The following is an 11,804-nucleotide window of genomic DNA, read 5'->3' on the forward strand; positions in this document are numbered from 1 at the left end:
TTATTGTATTTTTTTTATTTATAGGAATTTGTGAATTACAATGAAATGATAAAATTCGAACTTAAATTTTTTTACATAAAATCTCAACTTCTATTACATTGTGCCTAAATAGTTTTTTTTTTTTGGCTTCTTATCGGTATTTTAAATAGATGAATGTGATAAAAAAAATTTAATAAGAATATTTTTATCAAAGATAATCATATTTGAGATTTAGTCTAATATTAAATGTGACTTTTTGTGATAAAGATTTGGATTTTAGATTGCAAGGTAAGAGACAAACCTTTATACTTTTATTTATATATATATTATCTTCATTATTTTTTTATGTTTAAGATTTTTACAAAAATATTAAAAATATAATTAATATTTTAGATTTTAAAATTAGCTTTGCAATTTTCTAATATATTGTGTATCTTTCACATTAATTATATTATCTTTCATACCTAAAATTTAAAATTAATTTTTTTAATCTTCGTAATTTAAAAAAAAAAAATCTTATTTAGTTTGAGAAACATCATATTAAAATTTATCTATACTACATAATTATTTCATTTTATCACTATCAATTAAATTACTAATGGTTTAAGGGATAATACTACTTTTTAGATTATAGGAATTAAAAAATTATTCTAAATTTAAGAAAATAAACATATTTAAACCTATTATTTTCATCTATATTTATATTTTTCACATAACAATATATAGTTACATTTAACATTTTATTGATATTATCAAATGACACTAACTTTTTTCTTTTACTAAAATGACAAATAAAATAAGGTGGAAAAAATAGTATAGAACTTTTAAGATTCGTGATATTTGAATTGAGTAAAATTTGGTACATAAATTGCACTCATTTTTATAAAAGAAAAATAATTTTTTGGGGTGATCTCCCTTTTTTTTTACACCTTGTCTCCCCCCTCATTTTCATTGTTGTTTTATAGATTGTTTCTTTTACTAAACATATTTAATTTTGACTTAAATTTATATTTGATCTTTATAATTTTATAATTTTTATTTCTCAAATTTTTTTATTGTAAATTTGTTTCTCAAAGTTTTCAAAAGTAAATAATTTCAGTCCACTAATTAACGCATCATTCATAATTAAAAAAAATGCTAATGTAATCATAAACAACCATACCTGATAGTTAGTTAGTCGCATAAAAAAATAATATTGAAATTTTAAATGTATTTTTTACTACAGATATATTGTGTTTCTTTTCTTTTTTTTCAATTGAAATTAATAATTTATTATGTTTTTTAATATTGTTATTTTCTATGTGACAAACTAATTACGATGTAATGTTATTCATGAACACGTCAACAATTTTTATTTAATTATATATATATATATATATATATATATATATATTAATATAGATAGACCATTATTATTTAATTTTGAAAATTAGGAAGAACCAAATTTATAATAAAATAATTTTAAAAACCAAAATCACATATTAAAAAAAATTTGGAGACCAAATAAATTTTAAATTTTAAATTTTTTATTTATCATCTGCTTTTATTCTCTTTATTTTTAAAACAATGAATATTGAGTTATCATTACAAGAAAGAAAATGAAAAGCAATAACTATTACTTTGTTTTTTTTTTTTTTTTTTTTTTTTTTACTGATTTGCTGCAACGCATTTTTTTCAGGGATGTTGCATTACATTATTTGATTAATATTTCAGTATATGCATTTCACGGTAAATATTTATTAAATATAATTAAAATTTATAATAAATAAAATATACAAATAAATATTATATTTAGATTTATATATATTATTTAATTTATATATATATATATATATTTAAAATAAATATTTTATATTATGACAAAATTATTTTTTTATCTATTAATAATTTATTTTAGAAATATTAAAATTTAATATCATAAATAAATATAAAATTAAATTTGATAAGAAATTAAGAAAATTTTTAAAAGCTTTTCAATTAAAAAATTGTCTCAAAAAATATTTATATGCAAACTGATAGTTTATGTTTGATATATAACAACTTATATTTAATTTCATTTTCTTTTTAATATTTTTTAATTAACACTATACTAGACTATATATATATATATATGAGAAATTCATTTATTCTACAAATAAATTGTCTAAATTTGTTCATTTAATAATATATATTTTAAATCAAATTTTAATGATTTAATCATTAAATTTAAATTTTTTAATATATAGATTAAATTTATAAATTTAAAAAAAAATAAAAATTATTTAATATTTCATTTCATTAATTAAAATTTTTAAATAATTATAAAATTATTTTATACGATAATTTGAATTAATAAAATAAATTATTAAATATTTTAAAATTTTACCAACTTAATAGATGTATTAAAAATTTAAAATTTAACAATTAAATCGTTAAAAAATAATATAAATTATTGAATTGAGCGAATATCTCTTTATTTATATATATATATATATATATATATATTAAATCAAAAGAAAATCTGACATTGGGACATTTCTTTTGGGAATATTAAAAGTGAGAAGCTAAGGTAATAATTGGGCTAAAGTTTTCACCTTTCGGCTTAGCGGCATTTACTCACACATAATAATTAAACAGAAAACAACGCCAAATGTAATTTGGTTATCCAACTGTAAATGTGTACTAACCACTCTCAAGTGTAAATAAGAATACATATAAATTTTTTTCAAAAGTTAAAATTATACACAAGTAATTAAAAATTATAGAGTTTAATAAATATTGTTAGTGTTAAAATTTTTGCACTATTAATGAATTATAAGTAACTTTAGTATAATTTTGAAATAATTATTATCAAAATCAATAAAATTAACTTACATGATAACTTTTTATTGAATAAGATACATATACTATATTCTCAAAATTATATTAACATTTGAAAATAAAATTTATTAACTTAAAAAATTAAAATTAAAAATTAATAAATTCGTTGATAATAAGCATTTAATTAACATTTAAAGTCGTGTTAACTTAAATAAGATGGATAAGACTTTAAGAAAAGCATGTTGAAAACAAAGCCTATCAAAATTCCAAATCTGACGTGTTGCCACGGATTCCGTGTATTCCGTACAATTAAGATTCAAACTCAAAACTAAACCAAAGACTTATCATGACCTCAACTTCAGGGGAAAAGGTATCATTCGTTAAAGGAAGGGTATCATTCTTTTTTATCATGGAAAACGTATCATTTAATTCCACTTTAGTTATTTCATCTTAGATTTTACTTTTTTTTTATTTATTATTTTAAGATGATTATGCATCTTAAATGATTACTTGAGGATATTAAGTAAAAATTCATAAAAAAGTAATTTTTTCTAATTAAATAAAATATATTATTGTTTTTACCGGAAATCTGCTGTAGAGCTGATCCGCCGGGTAAGATCGATGAGCCTCATTTGCTGATGTATTAGTGCTCCAAGATGGGTGAGGTACCTGCAAAAGAGACTCCGATGCCAAAGTTAGGGTTTGCATGAATAATAGTCTCATATATATAATGCACGTACCTTGAGGTGATTTAGGGTTGCTTTGGGCCTTGGGCCTGAGATGAGATATGTTGTCGTATAATATATTTGGAGGGCGGTTCCGGTCTTGGGACGAGATCTCCGGGCTCGGGTGTGGTTTAGCGCGTGCCCGGGATGACCCTTATATTGTCAACCCGGGCTTAGAGTCCGGGTGCGAAATGCGGTCAGTACACTAGCCCCCCGAGCTCCGAAGGCCGTAGGCCAAGGAGTTAAGGCCGGGCTCGTTAGAGGAGAAGTGGCTTTGCGCATACGCTAACTGGAGGTTCGCCACGTGTTGCGACTGTTCACGTTCTGGAGACGTTTGATTGACGCATTAGGGGCAGTGACGGTTATGTAATGATGGTTTTGTAATAAGTGTGTCGTCAGGTGTGCCTTTCGACTGACACGTGTCGCGTCGGTTTTGAATTTTGGGGAGAGTTTTAGCCTTTCTCTCTTCTCGCGCCTCTTTGCTTTTACATCTTTGTTTTCCTCTTGCCTTCTCGAGTGTGCGAGGGTTTTCTTTGCTTCTTTTCGTCTTCCTTCAACTTCGTGTTTCCGGTAACCCTTTTTTTTGTTAGGCTCGTTTTCTGGGGAGGAGTACCAGATACCAGATACTTCCTTTTTATACATTTCCTTTCTCGTTTTATCAGATCTTTCCTGGGTATCCTTTTCTCTTTCTCTTTCTTGCACTCCTTCTTGATGGCTGGTGGAAGTGGCGTAGGGTCTTCTGGGTCTGCCAGAGGTAAGGCGCGTGGTAGGGCGGTGACCGCCGGGAGGGTTACTGCCCAGACGGCGGATCCACCGCCGCACAGGGGGTCGGAGCCAGGCATTCCTGGTTTCGACTGGGTTAAGCCTGAGGTGGCTGATGCTCAGAGCGTTTTCCGCTCCTTTCTTGAAGTGAATGCGCTTCGGCGGACGCATAGGGTTTGCGATCCTTCAGTCTCCCATATGATTCGGCTCGAGCCTTGTCAGGCCGATGAGGGTGTGTATATGGGGAGGTCTATTGATCCCCCCATTTCTATGTCTATCAGTGTTTTTTCAGGGATTTGGGCATCTGTCTTCCTTTCACTCAGTTTGAGTGTGACTTTTTGAATTTTATTAATTCGGCTCCGTACCAGTTGCATCCCAATAGCTGGGGTTTCTTGAGGGCCTTTCAGGTCCTATGTACAGTCCTTGGTATAGAGGTGTCTCTCCGCGTCTTCCTCCACTTTTACCAGTTGAAGATGGGCGCTCCGCCCTACGGTATTTTGGCCCTGAGTAGGAGTAGGGCTGGGGGTTTGTTTACTCCCTACTCCCACTCGTACAAGAATTTCAAGCAGGAGTTTTTTTCGGGTTGCCCTCGTGGGTGTTGACCCTTTAGAGGATGAGGTATTCTACTTCGGCGGCTTGCCGAGGTTTCCGTTTTACTGGTGTCCCAAACCATCTAGGTTTCATGGTTTAGGGGGTTTGAAGGTGACGACCGCGGAGGCGGCGACCATCAAGAATCTTGTCGCGCTCCCGCGTCCGTTGGATTGCAAGCTCATCTTGTCGCTTACGAATTCGCCTTACCGGGAGAGGGGCCTAGAGAGTGAGTATCCTGTGTTCTGTTCGGCCGTTAGGGCTTGTGCGGTTGCCGTCTGTTGACGTGTTTTCGTTTCTTTTGTACAGGCATTATGGGCAGAAATTTGTGGCGTCAGCTTAAGCACCGCTACAATGTTACCGAGCTCGAGGTTCCCGAGCCTCCGGAGGAGGATGCTGTCCCCCTGAAGACCCACCGGAAGAGGAAGAGGGGGGAGGGGGAGCTCGGGGGGACCTCCGCTTCTCGCGATGTCGAGGGGGCGACCTCCCAGGTTGCGAACGCTGTGGATCTCACCGACAGCCCTCTGGCCAAGGGGGCTTCTCCGGTGGGTACGGCGGAGGCGATGCAGGGTGTTGGGCCTACTGCACCGGACGCCGAGGTGAATAGCTTATCGTTTACTCGCAGTTTTCGTGTTAGTTCCATTTTTTTTTGTAGGCGGGGAATGCCTCTGGGCCTGAGGTACAGGCGGGTAATGTCGCTGAGCCTGAGGTGCAGGCTTCTGGGCTGGCCGCCCAGGCTGCTGGGGTGAGTCTAGTCTCTTTGTTTTGATGGCTTTCGCGTATGCCTCCTTGTTTATTTTTGACGTGGGACTGGTTTTTGCAGGCGGAGTCGGAAGTCCCTAAAGTGGACTTTCTAGGTGCTGAGCAGGGAGGGCCATCCTCTGCCGCAGGTTCAGCGCCGCAGGCGGGCTCATCGCAGGGGCCGGCCGGGACCCAATATCTGTCCCATCGCTTTGGAAAGGGGATAGATAAGGTGCAGCTGGATCATGTGAGTGCGTCCGCCGACATGGATTCATTGTGGAGCGCGGGGGTGACCGCAGAGAGGTTCTTTCCTCAGGGTTCGTTGAGCTCCGATGACCAGGGGTTGATTGACAGGATCGGTCCCGATGACAGTTTTGATGCGGCCCAGGTCATGCTGCAGAGGGTGATGGGCATAATGGGTCACTAGAAACCCATGTGGGGCCAGCAGCGAGAAGACTTGGCCAAGCAGCAGCAGGAGCTGGCTAAGCAAGAGCAGGAGCTGGCTAAGGTGAGGGGCCGACTTCAGCCATGGAAGGAAGCGAACAAGATCCTGAGGGAGGATAACAAGACTCTCACCGCGGCCCTTGATGAGGCGAAACGGCGGGAGGCTGGACTTCAAACTGCGCGTAGCGACCTTGCGCGGGTGCAGAAATCTCTTGAGATTGCATTGCGGTCCAATGAGGCTTATGCTTCTCGGGTGGGGGAGCTGCAGGAACTCGCCGCCTTCTCCCAGGCGCGGGCCCGCTCTTTGGAGGACGAGGTGACGTCCTCCCGCGACCAGGTGCGTGTCCTAGAGGATGTTGTGGCCTCTCTAAAGGGGGAGTTGGCGGCGGCGGCTGAAGATCGTCTCCGTAATGAGGCCATTATGGGCGGTCGAGAGGATGAGATTACTGCGCTGAGGGTAGAGCTCGCAGAGTTGGCAGCGGGGGAAGGACGGCTCGCCGAGGTGGAACGCTCCGTCGTGGCGGAGCATAAGAGGGGCTTTCAGAAGGCTGCTCGTCAGGCACGGCTTCTTGCTCCCGGGTTCGACTTCTCTTCGATGCATGTGGAGAAGGTGGTCCGCTGTGGGAGGATTGTTCCGGAGGACGATGTTAACGAAAGTTCCAGTGAAAATGCCTTCGCCTAGGCTGTCTTTGTAATTTTTGTTTCCTTTTTCTTTGTTTCGTGCACCGAACTAGTTGTAAACTTGGAGTTGTATAGATATATGTGCTTTTCTTCCTTCATGCTCTGGGCTTGTCTCGTGTTTGACTTGTTTGTTTGAGTGAGACCTCAGTTTTGAGTGATGGCTCTAGTCTTGGCCTTGGGTGCTGTTATGGTTCGTACCCTTTTTGTGAGTTTGATTGGGGCGACTGCCTTAAGGTTCGTATCGGATTTTTGACGTGATCGTTAGGGTTCGCGTTCTGAGGTCCGTGTGCGACCTGGGTTTTTGCTTATGCTTAATTTGGGAATGGGGCGTATCACAACTTGGTCTTGGATGTGCGTGGGCGATTCAGCCATGGTTCGAACTCGACCTTAGGTGATGATATTGGGGTTCGTATGTTTCGAACCCGGAAGTGACGTGTTTGGGATTCACATTTTACCTCCCTTTGTGATGACTTGGTTAATGGAGGTTCGATTTCGTCTATTGAGCAGGGGTATTTCGTGTTTTTGAGCAGGGGTATTTTGGTTAATGGGAATGCCGGGGTTCGTTCTCGACCTCGGGTTTATGCGGATGATTAGTTTAAGGTTCGTATTCGACCTTTTAGCGGGAGTACCGGGGCTCGTGTTTGACCCCGGGTTTGGACGTAATGATTGAACTAAGGTTCGTACTCGACCTTTCAGCGAGAGTACCGTGGTTCGTGTTTGACCCCGGGTTTGGACGTAAATGATTGAACTAAGGGTTCGTATTCGACCTTTTAGCGAGAGTACCGGGGGCTCGTGTTTGACCCCGGGTTTACATTTTTTAAGGTTCGTACTCGACCTTTATCAAGGATACCGGGGTTCGTACTCGACCTCGGGTTTACATTTTTAAGGTTCTTACTCGACCTTTATCAAGGATACCGGGGTTCGTACTCAACCTCGAGTTTACATTTTTAGCGAGAGTACCGGGGCTCGTGTTTGACCCCGGGTATTGGACGTAATGATTGCACTAAGGTTCGTACTCGACCTTTCAGCGAGAGTACCGGGGTTCGTGTTTGACCCCGGGTTTGGACGTAAATGATTGAACTAAGGTTCGTACTCGACCTTTTAGCGAGGGTACCGGGGGTTCGTGTTTGACCCCGGGTTTACATTTTTAAGGTTCGTACTCGACCTTTATCAAGGATATCGGGGTTCGTACTCGACCTCGGGTTTACATTTTTAAGGTACGAACTCGACCTGTATCAAGGAGACCGGGGTTCGTACTCGACCTCGGGTTTACATTTTTAAGGTTCGAACTCGATCTTTATCAAGGATACCGGGGGTTCGTACTCGACCTCGGTTTTACATTTTTAAGGTACGAACTCGACCTTTATCAAGGATACCGGGGTTCGTACTCGACCTCGGGTTTACATTTTTAAGGTTCGAACTCGACCTTTATCAGGGATACCGGGGGTTCGTACTCGACCTCGAGTTTTACGCGCGCGATTGGATTACGGGGGTTCTATTTTCGTGTTTACAGTGGTTGATACAGTAATATTTAAGGAAATGCAATGAGTGAGCGAAAAGGATAATATTATTAGATAATCCTGCCGTGCCTCGTTAAAAACCCTCTCAGTTTAGGACGGAGGTGGGAAAAGGAGTGCGCGGTTTCGCTTTTACAAATGTGAAATTAGAGTCTAGGGGCATGTAGTGGGGGGACTCTTCTTGCCCTCCTTGCCGGACACGGAGATCCTCAGGCTTTCGGCGTAGCACTGCCGAGCTGTCTTCTGGTTTGCTCTGACGGAGATAATTTTTTTCGTCCTTTCCTGGGAACTTCATGGTGAGGTGCGGGGTGGATACCACCGCGCCGAGATGATTTAAGGTCGGCCTCCCGATTATGATGTTATAGGAGGTGTTGGCCTCCACGAGGAGGTATCGAACCATGACTCTTTCTGGCGTCCGGGGGTGTGCCAAAGGTTTGTGAGCAGGTCTACGTATCCGCGGGTGTGGACCCGTTCACCGGCAAAGCCAACTAGGGGTTCTGTATGCGGCTGGATGAGAGTGAGGGACGTCGAGCTTGAGGAATGTATGGCCAATACAGGACGTCTGCCGAGCTCCCCTGGTCGATGAGTGTCTTTTGGACTTCCCAGTTTGCGATTTCTACCCCGATGACCATGGGGTCATCTTGGTTAGGGTTGATCCCCGCGTAGTCCTCGTCGGAGAAAGAGATTGGTGGTGAGCTCTTGTAGGAGATCGAGGCAGTGGAAAGGGCGCAGTTGATACTGCGGAGGTGTCTTTTTCGGGATGAGCTGCTGGGCACCTCCTCCGGCGAAGCCGCCTGCAATTGTGTTGATTATTCCCCACAGGGGGGCTGGTTCGGTCTCCTGGCTTATTTCAGCCTGTACTGCGCCATTGGCGTTTTCATGAGGTCCTATGGGTAGGTCCGTGCGAGCTCCTGATCCGCGGCCTCTCCCGCGTCCCCGGCCTCCCGGGCCACCTCGGGAGCCTGGCTGTCGCTGGATGTAGTGGCCGAGGTGGGCCTGCCTGGATGAGTTCCTCGATGCGGTCCCGGAGTGTGCGGCACTCGTCTGTGGTATGGCCATAGTTTCTGTGATACCGACAGTGTTTGGACTTGTCAGCACTGTTTGGTGTGTGGCCGGGTGGTGGGAGGTCTAGCAGGTTGTTGTTACTGGCTTCCTCCAAAATGTGGACTCTTGGGGCGTTCAGAGGGGTGTAGAAGCCGTACCTCCCGGCTCTGTTTGTCCTGACCGACTTCTTGAATTGGCTGTCGTTGTTGACTTTAACCTTGTCTTTGTGGCCCTGTTCTGGTTTGGCGGGGCCCTTACCGCGAACCTGGTCGCGGAAGGCTGCGTGCTCCTCCATTTGAATGTAGCCGGCGGCGCAGGCGCGCAGTTCGTCCATATCGCGGGGGGCGTCGCGACACAGGCTGTCGACGAACGATCCAGGTTTCAGTGCCATGAGCATGGCGTGTAGGGCGACTTCCGGGTTTAGATTCCGGATCCGGACTGATATGTTAGAGAAGCGCTCCATGAAGGCCCGTAGGGGCTCGTCGTCGTTCTGTCTGAGGTTGGCCAAGGCGGCCGAGGTTGTGTGGTGAGGTCGGCTAGTGGCGTACTGTGCCGTGAACCGCCGCACCAGGGTGGCGAAATTGTCGATGGACCCTGCCGGCAGTTGAGTGTACCAATAGAGTGCGGGTCCTTTAAGCGAGGTCGGGGAAAACCCTGCACAGTATAGCGTCACTGTTAGTGTAAAGGTTTACCTGAGTTGTGTACGCGTCGACGTGCTCATCGGGGTCCGTAGTGCCGTCGTAGCGGTCAAGGTGGAGGGGCTTCCACCCGTGAGGTAACGGAGTCTCAATGATGCCGTCCACAAAGGGATGACGGCAGAAAGGCTCTTGGCCCTCGGAGACATGAGTGGGGGCCTTGCTGGTGCCCTGCCCTGATCTGTGCGTTGATGCATGAGACCGGTGCGTGGCGGGCCGTGAATGTGGTGCCTTGGTGGTTGCTTGGGAATGGGAGGCTGAATGCGCCTCCTCCTCATGGTCACCGCTGTCGTGCGATGGTTGGCCGGGGCGATGCCGGGGGAGCTGGGCGCGGATGCGCTCGTTTCTCGACGCGTAGCGCCGCTAGGTCTGCTTCGTTAGCGGTGCGCATCGCCGCGAGGTCATTCTCATGCTGGACACGCATATTCTGGAGGTCGGCGTCGTGCTGTCGCCGCATCTGCTCGACTTGTTCGACCAACTGCCTCAGGGTCGCGGTGTCGCTGTCCATGGTAGTTGAATTGCTTGTGTTATCTATTGCTCGTCTAATGTGGCTTCTGGTAGAAACCATGCAGGTGGCCGATGAGAGCTTGGTCTGATCGGGCCCCACGGTGGGCGCCAAATGTTCTTACTAGAAATATGCTGTAGAGTTGATCCGCCGGGTAAGATCGGTGAATGTTCTTACTGGAAATCTGCTGTAGAGCTGATCCGCCAGGTAAGATCGGTGAGCCTCCTTTGCTGATGTATTGGTGCTCCAAGATGGGGGAGGTACCTGCAAAAGAGACTCCGATGCCAAAGTTAGGGTTTGCATGAATAATAGTCTCATATATATATTGCACGTACCTTGAGGTGATTTAGGGTTGCTTTGGGCCTTGGCCTGAGATGAGATATGTTGTCCGTATAATATATTTGGAGGGCGGTTCCGGTCTTGGGACGAGATCTTCGGGCTCGGGTGTGGTTCATCGCGTGCCTGGGATGACCCTTATATTGTCAACCCGGGCTTAGAGCCCGGGTGCGAAATGCGGTCAGTACAATTACTATCTTTATTATTATTTATAAGATCAAATTTAAAAAAATATTTGTTTATTTATATAATAATTAATTTATATTATCTTATATATTAATTATTTTAGAATAAAATATTACTAAATAAAGTGTATTGTTTTAATTTAATAAAATATATTAATTATAAACTTTTTAAAGATTATGCACTTTAATTACTTAGAAGTTAAGACATTTATACTAATTAGTTAGAAGATATATGGATATTAGTTATGAAAGAGAAATAGTATAAGGATAATTTTCAAATATATAAATAATAAAAAAATTATTGTTATCAACTAAATTAATTATTTTTCTTAATTTCAATCAATTTTAATTTTTTAATTTTTAAATGATATTGTCTTTCTATATGATTTAATTAATATTATTAGTGTTAATTTTAAAAAAAAATATATTGAACATTTTAAATTTTTTTAAAATAAGTTAAGCTATTTAAAAATAGTAAAAATAAATAAGCTAAAAATATAATTTAACATGACAATATGGAGAGTGGGTATAAAATTGATTATGTATGTAAGTCTAATCGATTTTTTTATATATATAAAAATTGTACTTATATTTATATATATATATATATATATATATATATATATATATATATATATTGTGTTTAAGAGGACTTAAACACCCGAAATGTAACCTATCGCTCATAACTTCATCTCATTTGAGTAAAAGATGAGTTACTTGGTTAACTTCTTGGAAAATATGACAACATATATATTTGCTTGCAGCACTGCCATGAGTGCATTTTCTCTGTATATCACTATCGA

General features: G+C 41.0%; 1 protein-coding gene across 1 annotated transcript; it reads right to left on the minus strand.

The window, feature by feature from the left end:
- Positions 1-8,724: 8,724 nt before the first annotated feature.
- Positions 8,725-10,253, minus strand: LOC145958796 (uncharacterized). Its single transcript, XM_083076342.1, has 3 exons — positions 9,986-10,253; positions 9,237-9,934; positions 8,725-9,030 (listed from the first exon to the last, which is right to left on the minus strand). The coding sequence occupies exons 1-3, from the start codon at positions 10,251-10,253 to the stop codon at positions 8,725-8,727; spliced, it is 1,272 nt and encodes a 423-aa protein (XP_082932468.1).
- Positions 10,254-11,804: the final 1,551 nt, after the last annotated feature.

This window comes from Cajanus cajan, chromosome 6, assembly GCF_000230855.2.
Source record: "Cajanus cajan strain Asha chromosome 6, NIPB_CcT2T_4, whole genome shotgun sequence".
NCBI classification, from domain to species: domain Eukaryota; kingdom Viridiplantae; phylum Streptophyta; class Magnoliopsida; order Fabales; family Fabaceae; genus Cajanus; species Cajanus cajan.

Excerpts from the sequence above, each read along its gene's own strand:
- LOC145958796 (XM_083076342.1), bottom strand. The coding sequence starts at position 10,253 with ATGAGGAGGAGGCGCATTCAGCCTCCCATTCCCAAGCAACCACCAAGG. Across the intron at positions 9,935-9,985 it reads CCCGATGAGCACGTCGACGC|GGTTTTCCCCGACCTCGCTT; the intron begins GTACACAACTCA and ends TATACTGTGCAG. Across the intron at positions 9,031-9,236 it reads GCATCGAGGAACTCATCCAG|GCGGCTTCGCCGGAGGAGGT; the intron begins GCAGGCCCACCT and ends ACACAATTGCAG.